The 17430-nt window shown below is 38.3% G+C and overlaps 1 protein-coding gene across 1 annotated transcript in view; it reads left to right on the top strand.

Moving 5' to 3' along the window:
- Window positions 1-881: 881 nt before the first annotated feature.
- Window positions 882-17430, top strand: part of LOC150084608 (von Willebrand factor-like) — a 283645-nt gene continuing 267096 nt past the window's right edge. The window contains exons 1-3 of the mRNA XM_090376305.1: window positions 882-966; window positions 9113-9277; window positions 16814-16864. Of these exons, the coding sequence (XP_090232431.1) occupies window positions 885-966; window positions 9113-9277; window positions 16814-16864 (298 nt within the window). The 5' untranslated portion in view covers window positions 882-884. The remainder of the gene's footprint in view (window positions 967-9112; window positions 9278-16813; window positions 16865-17430) is intronic.

Here is a 17430-nt window from a genome sequence, read left to right as displayed (position 1 = left end):
ATTTGGTGGTGACGGGCTCGAACCCCGGTCTAATCAAGAAGCGTGTGCTACGCACTGCTGCTCCTTCCCACCTGGCTACGGAGGCGCCGCGGAATCCAGGAGTTGAACTAGATGGAACTTCTGATAAGGGAGGAAACGATCTTTAAGAAGTAGTCTCGAAGAGAGAGCAATAAGATTTGGGAGTGGAGAGGAGAGCTGGTTGGGGGAAGCGCCCACGGTGTCCCAAATGTTGGGCGCTGAGATTCTCCCAACGATCATTTGATGGTGTTGATTAGTCTTCTTTCATGCATTAATGCTGAAAATCTGGTTACAGTCAAGGTATAAAATTAAACGTAGTGTAATTAACAAATAATATCTCAAAACTGCATTCTTTTATGGATACATGATCATTTTTGAACATAGAAATTGACCACTTCGTTATTTTAGTCTCTCTCTTTCTCCTGAGTATTCAACAAAAACAAACGCTACTCTCTTCGTTCCTGCCAATCACTCTGGGTTAGTAAAAATACGTCAAACGCTACTGAATTTTCTTCTTGTTCCTCTGGTTTTGCACTTTGGTTAATCGAAATTCGTAGACCCCGAATATTTCATCTCTACATTGCCCCCAGAAAGGACTAAAGCGAAAGGAATGAATGGCGCATCTGTATCTGACCAGTGTTTAGGAGACATGACGTGTACCAGGAAATTGGGGAACACGACGTATACGTGCAGTTTCATACAATGTGAAGATACAATGCGGATGTGTTCAATGACGTTCCTTTAGGAACAAGAAAATACAGCTGCTACTCGATCCTTTATTCCTACAAGACAAAAGCAAATTGCCCTTTACATCAAACGCATATAAATGGTGCCATTATACAGCTGCTTCTCTCAGCGCTGGAGTCATGAAGACCATTTTCATACTGCTTTTTCTTGCCGTGTTATTTGCTTGCTATCAAGCGCAGACAGATTCAACTCCCGGTAAGGGTAAGTAATATTTCTGTTAGTTTTCTTTACCCATCTTTTTAAGAGAGCGAAAAGTTTCATAATAACCTCGGATATTAATTGGAAAAAGCTCTCAGCTAAACCACTATGTATTAGAGAATAAAGAATAAACTGTGAAAAAAAAAATTAAACGTATTCTCCAAAAATGGAAGCGGGTATATGTGACCTTTCCCCCAATAACTTTTTTTTTTTTTTTTGCTCTCCGATTAGAACTAAGTAGGAGGCAGAGGTAAGTGCAGTTCTTGGGTAAGGCATGTGGAGTGGAATACGTCTAGTCCTTAAAAAGGATTGGCCCGGTGTTAACGGTTGTAAAGTAAGGTTGATAGGTACACGCAGGTACCCTACCTTTACAACTCCTTCATGACACTAAGACAGGGGTTAACAAGCAGCAGCAGAAATACCATCTCACCGGAAATATAATACAGGGTAAGTACAAAGCTTAGATACCATAAAGTAAAGAACAATTATATGTTAATAACATCAAGCCAGATTAAATTAACTTTAAAAAAATAATAATAATGATACATCAAAATAAAAATATATATAATAATAATAAAATACATTAGAATAACACAAGGTAGTTTTCTCCATTCGGTTTTCTGTGAGACTGTTGTCAAGCCGCAACGATATCAGATCCGTTGATGGCTGTGGAAACAACGTGTGGATCTAAAATGAGACGTTTATACTTCTTGTCCTCTACGATTTTACATATGTCGGTATCCAGGAGTTGAACTAGATGGAGCTTCTGACAAGGGGGAAACGATTTTTAAGATGTAGCCTCGAAGAGAAAGCAATAAGCTTGGGAGTGGAGCGGAGAGCTGGTTGACCCCACGGTGTCCCAAATGTTGGGCGCTGAGATTCTCTCAACGATCATTTTGATGGTGTTGATTAGTCTTCTTTTATGCATTAGCTGAAAATATGGTTACATTCAGTGCTTTGGCCACCGGTCTTTTGTGTTGCTGTGGTGGGAGATGACACTTCCAGGTCGCCCACTTCAGGAGCCAGTATTCTGCGGCGTTTAATGGTTTAATTGTTTTGTTTTCAGCCGAGCCCCACAACTCTACTCCATACAGTATGCCTTCTAGAATCATCGTCCTGATATACATTTTTATCAGATTTCTGTTCTGAATATGTTGCAAGTGATGTTGGCAATCCACCGTTTCCTATTGAATTTGGCACGGAGCTCTTCTATAAAGATGAAATTTTAGTTTTCGGTCAAAGATCACACCCAGATCTCTTTGCTTTTCGACGCGGTGGATCAAAACCAGGTGATCCTTCAATTGCCAGGTGAATTATTGTTGGTGTGGGTTTCAGTGAGAAGACAACGATGGCGGATTTTTCAGGGTTGAGGTATGTCAAATGACACAGATACAGTACTTTATATATATCAACTACTCAAGACCTTCAACCGACCCTGAGTGCACACCCAACGAAGAGTTACAGGCGGTGCTGTTTACGCATGATAGTTGAATTGACTTCATTAGAGACTGATAAATCATAGATCTGGTCCTCACGAAAGATAAAACGGAACTTCTCGCTTCGATCAAGAATGAATACATGGATTAATATGTATTAATGAATGAATAATTAATACATAAACAAATATGGACATCATCGCCTGCGGAAATATTCTGTTCTGCATTCGAAGGATGAACCCAGTTACAATTCGAGCATGATAACGTCTGTGGAAACCTAGATAGAATTAAGACAGACTGATAATTCGTTTAATATGTTAGTTCGTAAACAACGAATGATGCCATTGTTCTTTTTTGTGTAGCTATTTATTAGCATATTAATGTTGCATTTATTCATCGACAACATAGTCGTCTGTTCCTTCGAAATCTGTAAATATTTTCTCAACACTCGGAATTCGGTGGCTTAATATAGTGATTCAGAACTTAACGACTTTCTACAGTCGATATTTGTAACAGCATGTCACCTCCCAAAGCAGTTTGTTGCGTATAAGTACGCCACCTTTTCTCAACTTTCAATACCTGACACTGAGCATATAGATAAATACCAGTACTCGAAAGATCTATAACCAATGCTCTCTCATATTTCATTGTAATGAGAAACGTGTCGACATTGATCAAGTGGCGGTGCCGAGAGGAGAGTTCTTCACTCCTGTAGTTTTCCTTTACATTTTAAGTGAATATAACAATGCATACAGAAGGTCATAGCCTATCCCCCTTGCCAGTGAAATCTCTAGAAATTAGGGTGGCAGGACCTGCCAGAGTATTTATAAAATCTAGTACCTGACCTGCCTCCTTGGTGCAAAGTTTACACAACGGTAAGTCCCAATACGGGTCCAACGACTAAAAGGTCAGAAGAACAAAAGTGGATAACACCACACTTTTTCCACTCCCCACACACTTTAAAAGATCTGGCCTTCAGAGTACTGTTACACAAAATGTATACAACGCGGAGATGGGGAAACCCCTGGTGCCGTTAAACAGCTAATACATTTGACATTACCCGCACATAACTTTTATTACTCTCTGTCCTTCCTGTATATATTATACTCCCCATATTCAAATTCAGCATCACTTATGTCTGAGTGACACCATGTCTCTGCTATTCCTACAATGTCTGCATTCGAAGACTTAATTAGTATTTCAAATTCATCAAATTTATTTACAATGCTCTAGCTTTAGAGTTAATACATCCACGTGTTCTTATTCTTAGATACTCTAACAAAGACCATGTATTCATTTGTTCTATGAAGACCCACCAGGGTAGATCGCAGACACCTTGCTTTCCAGCCTGCTGCATATATACCAATAGTAGAAATGCAAATATCACTTTCAACTCGGCCTGCGGCTCTAGTTACACTATTAGTCTGTATCCCCCCACATGCTAACAGTTTTCCGACCCACCTATCACTGCCTCAATAGCATCAGCCAATATCCTTGCACCCCTTCTATCCCATCCCTGTAAAAACAGTCTCTTGTTAACAAGCACAGACTACGCTGAGAAAAATTCTACCCCACGAGCCACACACATTCTCTCCAGAGCCGAATTGATCGACAAGGCTCTCAACTTGTACTTTTGTCTGGGCAGAATTGGAGACTCTCAAATTGAACCCTAACTCGCAACTTTTTTTGAACACTGACCTGTAGCTGTTGTGAAGTGTCTGCAGATATCCTACTCTTAATCATTAGGATTAATATTGTCATCATTAAGCCTTAATGATGACATTAAGGCTTAATGTCATCAGTGCCAATATGTACATGTACAACAATATCACCCTTTCTGCCCTTAAAAGATGAAATCTGCTCTACAACTTCATCAACTTTTGTCTCTGGCAAACACCCTCATCCTATTCTACTTATCCTCCTTATTTCCCGTTTCCCTGACAATAACTAGCTTCTGTGGGACTAGTGCATTCTGCTTTGAAAATTGCTGCTGTGTTGCCTGATGCACAAGAGCGAGCTCTGGGGTTAAGTTTCTCAGCTGAGAGCTTGATGTTACCCCCCATTTTAATTCATTCGAGGGCATCTAGCCTACTATTCAAACTTTCATAGTCGCCCATCAGAATATTGAGTTGGCACCTAATTTATTCACACTCTCTGCAACTAGCACACCTTGGCTGGATCATGCCTGTTCGAGAAGCCTACAAACATTTCACAAGTTGCACATTTTTTAGGCTGTTATGTTTTGGAGAATCGCCCGTTCGGTTCTCCCCGGAGCCACAGCACTCCCTCTACCTTGTACCCGTTGCTCTGCTGCTCTAGTTTCGGGAATGATTTCCGTTTAAATACAATTTAATTGATTAACAATGAAAATTAATAAGAAAAATAAATTTAATTGATTAATCGACAATACCACACTAAGCTAATAGATTCCTAAATACAATGATACGTATTATTCTATCTAGTTTTACATTACCTTAGGCTGTGAAGTTAGAGATATACGTTACGCTATATGGTAACGATTGCAATGTTTAGTTAGTTATATACTTGCTAAAAAGTAAAAATTCTTTGGCCAAACAAAGTTATATGCCCAACGAGTGATTAAAACCTTCGAGCTACTTATTTATCCCAATTAAAACTCTACTATTTCTCTGAAATACTTTTTACGTGTTACGATATTCGCGCCAAAACACAGATACAACAGCGGTACGAGTAGAGAGTTCTAACTTACAAAATCACTAGCCAAATTTAAAAATAAGCTAACTAATGTGACTAAGACTATTTAAACTATTTGATCCGTCTATAAACCCCGGAGCCTGCATTCGTCAAAGAATAGACTGAAAGCGGTGACGAAAGCGTTTTTCAGAGGGATGTTGATCGAAATGTGCTGAATATGATTGAGATCTGACTAGAGAGACTCAGCACTAGACAGAGTTTACCGTGATGTTCCTAGAATCAGTTCTGTTGAATTGTGGCCTTATGAAAACGGTGCATTATCTTTTTGGAAAAATCTATTCAGAGATGGATCATTCTGAAGCAGTGAAGAGATGGACGTATTCACAAATATTTCCCAGATAACATATATCATTGCAACATTTCTTCACTGTGTTCAAAAGGTTCAATGGGAACAACAAAATCACACTTTGCATGATTACATCGCCACCACAGGCCTGCATAATTCACGCTTCTTTTCGCTGTGTTCTGGTCTTCCCATCCGCTTCACACAACAGGAACCAGTAGTAGTCACACCAGGCAACGTTTTAGTAGTGTTCATGTACATAAGGCCACTATAATCGTACCTTTTCTTACTTTCATAGCAATTATCACGAAATCATAGAGCACCCAGTTATAAATTAGTATACTTCTGGTATGTCCTCTCCTAAATATTTCTTGGCAGGTGAACGTAGATGCAAAATATTTATTTGATTTGTCAACAACGTAAACAGGATTACTAATAGTTATTCCGTTCATATCTAATGGTAAAATGTGGTTCATTAAGTTCCGTGTAATATAAGCAAACAGTTCTTTGCATTTTTAGCCAAGGACTAATCATAATTTGCCTACCTTGACTAACCCCTCAGTGACTTAATTGAAGTATAATTTATATCTGTTTTAGGTAATTTATAGTCATAATCTAATTTATAATCATCCCGTACATTTTTATTCTCTGCCACTAGTCATATATCAGTTCATCTGACATCCATTTAGATCTAAACCTGAAACAATATCTCTTAGATGATACAAAGAGCTTAGTAGCTTCTTAGATTACATCACAAAATGCTTCCCATTTTAGAATTTGTCAGTTGGTAACATTATCAGTTAGTCCTACTAAATTGAGTTCAAAGTCTACAATCACAGTAATCGTATTTCCGGAAGAAAAATCCCTTTGCTCTGGCCTTTTAACAGTAGTTATATGCTCTGTAGATCCCACATCCATACACGTTTTATGATGACTGCCACCTAGTGGTTCCTTCATTTGGATATTCTTAATGTATGGGGATTCACTGCTGATAATCAGATCAAGAGTATGTGCTATGGGAGTTTAATGGCGTGTAGACTGCTGAGGCTATAGTGCGCCTATTCATAAGAAAATGCTAAAAAACAAAAATTCAGGTGTAACTACTTCATTTTTATTACAAAGATCCTTTAGAATTTATGATATATTCCAATTTTTATTTCAGAAAAGAGAAATTCATTGACCATGCATCATTGTTAATAATACGTTGTTATGTCATCAGTCCTCGAAGATTTCTTAGGAAAAACAGGATGGATGTTCTGTCGACAATGAGGACAGCCAATCAGAATGTGTTTGACTGTTAAATGAATCAGATATATCCTATTCGTCAAATATCCTATGTGAGTCAGATATATCCTATTCGTTCCCGTGTCAGTACCACTTCTCTTCGCACTGTTTTGGTGCTAGAGTACAAAGCTTTGGATCCTAGTTCCCAACTGATACATTTTATTATTGGCTTATGTCTGCCAAAGCTCTTTCCACTGTGCGAGACACGCTATTTGTATGATGTGATTATAATCAGAGTCTGGAACAGAGACGGGGGTTAAATCAAAAGTTGAGGCATTTTTATCAGTTTTTTCTATGACTTCATTCCTCTTTATTCTTGGGATCCTTTTGCTGGATCCCATAACAAGATCACTTCTGGTAGGATTCAGCTAAAGGTCACTGGTTGATGACGTTCTTCAATTTGCAGTAGGTGGCTTCTGATTTGGTTTAACACAAGGTGAACCTTGTAGAAAGTGTTTTTCATTGCTGTATTTGAGCTGAGAGACTTCGGGTATACTATGCATTTTAAAGATATGCAGAGATTTAGATTGTCTAAAGCTAAATTTATTGCATGAAGTTTCGCTGAGAAGCTACTATGTTCAGGTGGAAAGGAAGGGCAGCCGAAATGAGGGAAATGCTACGCTGTTCCAACGGCTGGATGTAATTTGGAGCCATCTGATGCTGAGGAATCGGTTTTAAACCTCTTTGGGTGCAACATGTTATGTTCAGTTTGCATCTGGACGAGAGCCTATCGAATCTTAAGGAGGCAACACATTATGGTCGATATTTTATCCTTTTGGCCCCTAGCAGATTAACTGTTCTGTCAAGGGTTCCGGCTCCGCCGCGGGGAGATAGGGGCAGTGCCTGATGTGACCAAGCGGAGATTAGTAAGGATTAGTAATTAGGAGAGAAAGGTATAAAGAAAGGTCACCTTCCTTTCTCGCTCTCTACAAGAATTTTTGTTTTTTTTAGAAGAGCTTTTATCAAACAACGTTTTGGAAAATGCAGGAAATTAAAAAACTACCAGTCGCTCTAGAAATACGGACAAGATAAATCGCCTCGTCACAATTCGCTTAGCACCCGCGGCCCAGATCAAGAGTACTGCACTCCTTCATTGCCTCTCTAATATACTGGTATGGAAACCAGTTATTCAGTAAATCCAAAAATGTTTTCTACTATGCAAATGACCAGCCACATGTTCCAGTCAATAACTAGAAAGGCAAAGACTCATTTATAAGACATTCCAATTTATTCGACTACTGTTTGTCCGATAACTGATAACAGTTGATGTACTTGCTTCTCCCATGGGTACCCTAGCAGGCTTTATAATTCCGACACCTTCCAAGCTAGCAGTTTCCAACCGATCAAACATTACCTCGGTAGATAACATCAGCAAATATTCTTGCACACATTTCTATTTAAGGGAATTCCATTCCTGTAAAAGCATCTCCTCCTATTAAAAATGACAGACATTGCTGAGAACAAATCTACCCATTGAGCATCGCAGTCTTTTCAGGACAGATATGATTGAAAAAGGCTCTCATCGTCTCAACATGCATAGAGCAATGTTGAGAAAAATCTTCTTAAGTAAATCTTCAGATTTTCTTCTCTTTATATCATTAATATCAATGTGTACAACAATCTTTATAATGTCATCACCTTTTGTCCCTGGAAGACACATCTGGTCCTATTTCACCCGTTAACAAAAAAATATTTCCCAGACCACACGGTAACAGAGTCACCTGCAAAAGCTACTTCTTGTTGCCTCTCAATGTGGTGATGAGGCAACGAGTCTAGTTAAGTTTAAAGCTAAATTGGATGATTGTCTATTTCGTTTCTGATGATGCAGAAAAGGTCCGTTTTCTGGAACCATTTGGCCTTACTAATACTTATTTTCCTTGGCGAATATAATGTTCACAACTACACCTGCCTTCAATTTAATGGCTGTTTGGAATAAAATGATTTAAAATTTCTTGAGTAGTCTCGATTGAAATTATCCTTGTTGTTTCGGATGTTTATTAATGACATCAACGAAGTTACAGCAAGATTGAATCAATGGTTGCTGATGATATTCTAGTCCAACAAATATTCCCGACTTTCAACTATAGTTGCTGTTCCAGTAAGCTTCAGTAACTTTCCTCTTTAAAGTTTCCAATTTGTTCTGTAATATTTGCATATCCCAGAAGACACTTGCGCGCGCACACCAAGCTCTATCTCTCACACAGGAAACACTGAGAAAAACTGATTTTTTTTTCAATTACGGAATAAAGAGTTACTGTTTAAATTTAATATATTATCATTAATTTGATTTTTCGTAATACTAAAAATTTTATAAGGAATGAAATTATTTTACAAATTAGATAAATGCATTTTTCTGTATATATTGCTGGACTTTTATTCTAAAAATAATCTTTGAATTTTATTTCATTCGCAGAGTGTCCGACTAATGAGGAGTATAAAGAATGCGGTACCTCGTGCCCTAAAACATGCGAAGAAAAGGGGGACAAATCAGCTTGCACTATGATGTGCGTTCGGGGATGTTTTTGCAAGAAGGGGCTTGTGAGACACAAATCCGGAAAGTGTGTGAAACCAGAAGAATGTTAATGAAAGCAGAAAGGAAACTCCAAATGTAAATTCTGAATAAAGTTTAAGTCACTTGATAGAATGTCTCAAATCACATTTCTTTAGTATAAATGCTAAAGAAATGTGCTAATTTGCATAATTTAAAACGATATTCATTGAAATTATCGATTCCTTTCGTGGGTGGAAGAGAAAAGAGTTTTAATGATTCCATAATTAAAGCTAAAAAAAAAAAAAGGTAAACTGCAGCCATTATCGATCTACTGCAGGATGGAAGCCTCCTCAACAATTCATGATGCGTGTAATGGACCATAATCTGCCACGCTGGTCCAGTGCGGGTTGGCAGATCGACCGTATCCAGTAGTCACGGGCTTGAACCCCCATCTACTCAAAGATGGGTGTGCTACTGCACTGTCGCTCCTGACCACACGGCTACGGAAGCCAATAGAGTGTTATTCAATCGAGGGATGGGCCAGGTATACGATTTTACCGACGCATTATTAGCAATGGCTATTATGCCACAAGACAAGGTAAAAATAGATTCTGGTAACCAGGAGTTTACCTGGTCAAAATGTTAAGTATATGTTTAAAAGGTGGAATATACAGTATATTCTATAAATGCATGCTTTATTTTATTTATATGTATATAAATTAGCTTAGTTGTAAAAAAGTAGAAACAGCTGACAACACTTTGTCATTGTCGGATAAAATCTGACTGAGAGAATAAGGTTCAGTCAGAAGGTTAAAAACGGTAAATCGCGTATCATTAAAATCTGGGCACTAATTAAAATATCTCTCAGAGATAAAACTCTGTCACAGGACTCACACGTAGGAGGGTTATCAGTCCTCAGGAAATACGAATGTGTCAGATGATTGTGACCTATGCGGTTCCGCCCAAGAACAACTCCTTTACGATTCCTGCGCAGACTAGACTGCCACGGTTCAATTACAGGCTTTATATCACGTAGTTTATTGGTAGTCTGTCTATTCCACGAATCCTGCCATTGGGAGTGTATCTTCTCGTGTATTATTTGCCTGTAGTCTGTATACGGGACTGACAGGCAACAATTATTAGAGGGAATTGCTGATTTGGCTGCAGTGTCAGCCAAATCACTTCCCCTAATCCCAATGTGGCTGGGAATCCAGAAGAAACGGATATCGTATTTACGTTCATGGAGAGAGTTGATCTTCTGCTGAACTTGAGACAGAACTGGATGAGGATTATATATCACCGTTAATAAGGCCTGTAAGACGCTCAAAGATTCTGAATATGAAATGAAACGTTGGCACCGGCATTTACAAATGTGATCCAAGGCTAGGCTAACTCTACAGCGTGCAGCTCTGCAATAAATATGCTGCATTCAGGGAGAATCTTTCTCATATAGTGGTGTCTGTAAAGACAACAGCTTTAGAAAATAGTTGGGGAAAGAACAACAGCAAAAGAAGCATTAGTGGAGAAGTTAGAAGACAGAGTCATCTGCCATCACCCTCAGTGAGCGATCAGAGAGAAAACTGGATAACCAATTACCACTTCTTGGAATCAGTTGCTCATTACAGGAAATCTGCGTAATCTCTGTCAACTCCTCACCGATCACTTTGACGCTCCAAATGTCCATAACCTTGTTGTAGGCCCTAGGCTTTCCCGCGCCCTTTGCAATGCATGGATTCCCCTAAGAAGCTTATTACAGAATTTAATTATGCTTAGAAGATGTTTTCCGTCTAACATCCTCCAAACGTACAACACCCTGAAGATTGATCCCCACAAGTTCTGTGATGAGAAAGCATACAGATCTGAGAAGATACAGAACATGTACCATCACATACAACTGTAGAAGTTTCCTAATTATCTCCTTCAGGATGGAATTTCCCATTAACTCTACTTTGCTGAAGAATTAATTTGTTTTAAATCATTATGTGTTTTGTATGTATAAGCTGTATATGCATATATTAGGACGCGTATGTGTTTATACGTCTCTACCTTTTACTTGTATCACTGCACATATTTGTATCTGCTTTATTTGCTCACTTTAGATGTTATTTTGTTGAAATATAGAAACTAATGTTTCTATAAAATAGAAATAATAATAATATGCGTAATTTATGTACGATTTCTATGTTTGCTCTCAAGTTATAATGGTCAAATGTATATAGGCACCCTCCTAGCTGAAGGCTGTTCAGGGGTGAAGCATATGTAATAAATTGAATAATAAATAACTAAACTACTAAAAACAGTTGGCAAACCACAAGCAAACCATTGTTTAGAAGACCTTTATGCCAAACACGATCGAAAGCCTTAGATGTCAAGAGCAACTACTTATGTTTCACCGAACCTTTCCATTGAATTAGTCCATAAATGGGTAACATAAGCCAGAATATCACCAGTGGATCGACACTGGTGATCGTTGATCAGACAGAAGGTTTCTAGGTAGTTTAAGAGTTGGCGGTTAATTGATTTCTCCATTACTTTAGAAAGAGTAGAACTAATTGTAATGGGACGATAATTGGATGGGAGAGATTTTCACCCTTTTTTGGAACTGGCTGGATATGAGCAAATTTCCAAGCAGAAGAAAAAATACCTTTGGAATAAGAAAGTGAAAAAAGCCGGCAAAGAATAGTAGTAAGTTCGGGAGCACAGGTTTTGAGAACAAGTGGAGAAATACCATCGAGAACTGGAGCTTTCTTAGCATCAAGATTAGTAAAAATCCTTCTGACATCCTTTTGACGGAAGGATGTCAACACGCTCTATTCAATGCCACAGGTGGCATTGAATAGAGCGTGTTGGGAATGGTGGGAGGTGTTTTACCAAGATCATTAATATATGAGTTGGAAGAAAAATGGGATTCTAGCAGGTCAGCTTAATCCTTGACTGAAGTGACAACAGAACCATCTGGTTTGGACAGAGGTGGGAGCAGAGATGGGAGCAGAGATGGGCAAGAGTTGCGGCCAATAGCTTTGGCAAGAGACCAGAATGTTCGGCTACATTAGGGCAAGTTTTCTACTCTTAGCATGTTCAAAAACTCTAGTTTGGACTGATTAATAACTGCCTTACAATTGTTGCGAGCTTTGGTGTAGGCAAAAAATGAAACTGAAGAATTAGAAACAAGCCAATTACGATATGCAACATTCTTCTGTTGAACAGCCTTAGCACATTTATTGGAAAACCAAGGTTTAGATAAAGGACGAGATTTTAAAGTGGAGTGTGGGATAAAGAATTCCATTCCTGCAAGAATAATTTCACTGACACGATCTGAGCAAACGTTGACATCAGAAGTTTTGAAACAGTAATCCGACAAGGAAAAGAAGAAAATAAGTCTCGCAGGTCATCCCATTTTGCATTCTTGTAATGCCAACAACACGAGGTTGGGAATAGCCATGAGATAAAGGTTCCATTGGAGAAGAGACAATCACCAAGTTGTGATCTGAAGTGCCTAAAGGACCTCTCACTTCGACCGTGTACTTAGAAGGGTCTACTCGCAGTTCGTAGGAGGCTACGTGAATCCTGACATATTGCAATTTTTTCGGACAAAAATGAGATCATTCAAGACGATAATGTACCGTATTATGAGTCCCGCGCTATGAACTAGTAGGTAGAAGAACACAATGAAGATGACACCCACATTTATTGGCCTCCAAATTCGCCTGACCCTAAAACTTTTCTTTTATATTTATTTATGAAAATTCAAACGTTCAGAAACTGAAGTCTAATAACAAAGGGTATCTTGTGCCTTCCAGTGCTTCAAAGTATTCAGGGCAGTGACGCATCACGGGTTCGTTTATCTTTCGTGTTTGAGGTCATCATAAAAAATTAATAGCACTATTATTACAAAGGGTCAAATTATTTTAAATCCAAATAAACGGGGCACAGCAGTGGAGTAGATATTAACTTCTCCAGAGAATCAGATTGTATGATGCCAAGAATTCGCCTCAAAAGGCGATAATAACAATAAGACGTTGGGTTTGAATTGCACTTTTACATTTGTCGACATAAATGGTAATTTATGATGAATATGTGTTTGAAAAACAATGTCGGCAGCTTTTCATGACTATAGGACCGCACTCGACTTCTATTTTCATGTCAGGAATCTAGAGAAGCTTGACAAAAAAATGAATAGGGATGTTTATTATATACACAAAATCGTTACACTTCATTTAATCATTGATATAAGTTTTTTCACTTGTTTTATTTGAAAATAAAGTTTTGGTAACTACGACATTTATCAAAGAGAAAAACAAAAACTTAAAACGAAAGAAAAAAAGAAAAAAAAACCGCTGCAGCAGAATATAACTTTCGAAATAGAGTGCATCCTTCTCTGATACCCTTCTTTCATTACCAACTTCCCAGGTAAGTACCTGCGAAGTTGTAAATGAACTTGGTGCAGTGATTCCGAAAACTTACTATCACGATAGCCAAGAAAAAGTAAATCACCTCTTTAAATCAGGTGTAAAATTCAGTGTAGTGTAATTAATAAATATTATCTCAAACTGAATTCTTTTATTGCCAAAAATTAGCCACTTTTTATGGATACATGATCATTTTGAACATAGAATTTGGAATTTGACCCCTTTGTCATTTTCGTATTCGCTAACTCGATTGTTCTCTTGAAATTCACCTCCATCTATTGAGTATTCAACATAAACAAACGCTACTCTCTTCGTTCCAATCAATCACACTGGTTTAACCAGTGCATTTCATCTCTGCAGTCCCCACGAAAAGGACTAAACGGAAGCTGATCAAGGATTTTTGCTCTCCGATTTGACCCTAATAGTAAGCAGGACTAAGTGCACTCCTTGGGTAACGTATGTGGACTGCAATGCATTTCGAGATAAAGCCCATACATGCTCACACAGAAAAATTAGGCCCAGTCCAGTGTTAAGATACAGTGTACATGTACTCAAATTACCACTGTTTACAAGCTAAAATTAGTTTATACATTTATTTATGAGCTACTTGATGGCATAAGACGAGGATTCCAAGTATATTATAGTTTAGACCTAGACAACCTTTTCTATATTAGTGTCACTTCTTAATTTAACTCATTGATTATAAACTATTTCGGAAAAATCTGGTGAATTACTTAAATTCTTTCACCATTGCTTCGAAATTATAAAATCACCCCCAACAGATTCTTCTGTGTAGCTCTTTCATACCTAAATCACAACGAATATTCTGAAAATTTACATGTCATACTTTGACTGCCCTCTAGTTGATCACAATAAGACGTAGACACATCATGTTAGTTGTACTTATTCCAATGGATTATATCCATATTTATAACTCTCTTCGCCTTGTAATTGCCCAGTGGAAGAATTCAAAAAGTATGGTAATCTCTGGGAAATGTGTATACCCTGACAAACCCAAAATGTTCTGCAATGGATGTTTCTGCAAAAAAAAAAAAAAAAAAAAAGGATGGCTCGGGAACAAAACTGGCGAGTGCGTGCCTCGAAATTGATGTTAATAATGGAGAACCATTATGAAATTGGGCTTGTGAATAAGATTTACATTAATATCAACTCCGTTTTTTCTGTTGCTCTTCCACCAGCACAATGAATGTTGCTCTCCACAACATCTGGGGGCATACACCCGACAAAGAGTGACAGTCAGAAATGCTCAAAGTTTACTTATTTGCAACATATTGATAGAGATGTTAACTTATTTCTTGTACAGCCCAATACATTTTATATACAAAACTGGTTCTATATATGAAGTGAGATAAATTATGTGAGATGTTCAATGCGGAAAGTGATTGAAAAGTGTTTGACTGGATGGTAAGGGACAATCAAGCAGAAAATGATGGACAGTAAGTTGTCTGAGACAGGATGAATACTGAGTTGGGTTTTCTCCCAATAATAGATAGAGATGACTGTGTCCAATTCTGAGTCATGCCAATACCACTTCTTCTCGTCTGTTTCGTCGGAAGCCAGAGAGCCACAGCTTCGGTTCATGCTTTACCTTGTACAGTTTATTGTTGGTGTTACTTTTCTAGATCTTTGACCATTTATTGTAGCAGGCTTTGCGTATGACAGAATCAGTGTAAGGAATCCGAGGATGTTGTGAGAAAGCGGGTTGAGGATGTTTAGCGGCAAAGTCGGCACTTTCATTTCCCGGAATACCAGAATGGCCAGGGATCCAGGAAAACTAATTGATTGATTGGATCCACTGCAGGAGACTAGCTAAGAATCAATCTGTTTCAAGACAGGATGAGAAATTCTTCATCATGGCAGAGACAGCATTGAAGGAGTCGGTGTAAATTATGGCAGGTGAGATGGAAAGCTCAATAAATCATACTAAGCACTAAGTTAATGGTATATAATTCAGTTGTGAAGAAACTGCAAGCTAGCGGTAGTGTGGTTTAAATTGTACATAAAAGAAAAACTGCCGCAGCCCCTACCATACTGTCAGTTTGAAACCATCTGTATAAATTTTACATGCATGGTTCTTCATAGTAGCACGAGCTGAGTGTTACTGTCTGATATTGCAAATAGGTATAATATTCTTCCCCCACTGGAGAAGGTGTATGTTTTGAGAGGCAGACACATATGTCCAAGGTGGAACAGGTGCAGTTGTATCCTGAAAAATTTCATTTAAATTGCCATTCCTACTCTGAACAAGTTCTTTGATTCGAAGTGAGGCAGATCTATTTTCGTTTGACTTGCCCTCATAGGATACCCACCGAGTATTACGAAGGTACTCCCAATTGGGGGTGTGATGGTAGACTCTGGATCTTAGCAGCGTAGTAGGACGATAGTGTTTTTCTACAACGGTGTAATGGGGATCATGCGCTTCAATATACAGACTTTGGATCAGAGCACTGTGATGGATCATATTTAGCTGTTTTAAAGTAGTGCTCCTAGCAGAGTTGTATACTGGACACAACAATCTAAACGTGAACGGATTAAAGTTCTATAAAAATACAGTAAAGTGTACCAATCAGCTCATCACGACATAGACGAGCCGGATCGAAGTATATGCAAATGCTTCAGACACGTAGTTCTTAAGTGATGTTAGCATGAAAATATAGTTTCTTATCAAATATTAGTCCAAAACATTTAACGGAATTAACAAGCGGGATTGAGGTATTGTTTATTTGTAGTTCAGGTTCGGGATGGAGTGCTCGCTTTTTGCAAAAATGAGTGGCAGTGCATTTCTTTTCTAGAGTCTGTAACCATTCCGTGAAGTCCAGGATTCTATTTTAGTTATGGCAAGTTGGAGCTGCCGTTCAATGGTATTCACACTTTGAGACTGACAGAAAATGGTAAGGTCATCTGCGTACATGTAAGTTTCAACAGTTTTTGGGATATCTCGTGTCATGCTGCTAGCTCGGATTGAAAATAGTGTTGGAATAAGTATTGATTCCTGCAGGACTTCCCCTTCCTGAATGTGAGATGCAGAGAGTACATTTTTATATCTGACCTGAAAAGAATGCAATTGACAGAATTTGTAATTGCAGAACGCAATTGCAAATGTAGTTTCAAATGCCGTTTCGAGATCGACGTTAACCATTATTAGATGTTTCATGATAAAGGCATTGCTGATTTGAGATTCGGCTTTAATAAGCACGTCTAGCGTTGATCTATTCTTCCGAAAGCCATACTGATGATCTCAAAGGTAATTCTGTGACTCCAGGACATAAGTGAGCCTTGTATTTTATTTTTTTTTTTATGAAAACCCCAAACACGAGAGATATTAGAACCTATAGTATTTAGTACCCTGCTTGGGTTGGAAGTTGAGAAGACGAAAGAAAGTATTTGTTGATATTAGGCTTTAAATTCTGTAGACTGTAATTTTCAGGAAATACGTATGAAGGAAAGTTGTTCCAGAAAATGGCAGTTGAATGAATAAACGAGGAAGATGAAAAGTTGATTCTATGAGTTTGAAGTTGAGCAGCAAATGGATGTTGACTGGTAGCAGCACGAGTTCGGACTGTTTTGAAAGAGAGAGCGGGAATTATAGAAGCAATTCATAAAAACAATGCCCATGGAAATATCTGTAGAAGAGGCATGCAGCAGAAACAGTACATCTATGAGACAGAATGCAGAGATGAATCAAATTAACCTAACTGCCCTCTTCTGAATGGTATCTAGAAGCCCGAGAGCTTTTGGGGGCACCGCCCCAGATGTGGGAACAATATTCCATGGCAGGGCGGATTTGCGATTTATACAGAGTGAGCAGCT

Source organism: Mastigoproctus giganteus, chromosome 6, assembly GCF_048544385.1.
Source record: "Mastigoproctus giganteus isolate SK-2022 chromosome 6, ASM4854438v1, whole genome shotgun sequence".
In the NCBI taxonomy this organism is placed as follows: domain Eukaryota; kingdom Metazoa; phylum Arthropoda; class Arachnida; order Uropygi; family Thelyphonidae; genus Mastigoproctus; species Mastigoproctus giganteus.
This window is presented reverse-complemented; position numbering and strand designations above follow the sequence as displayed.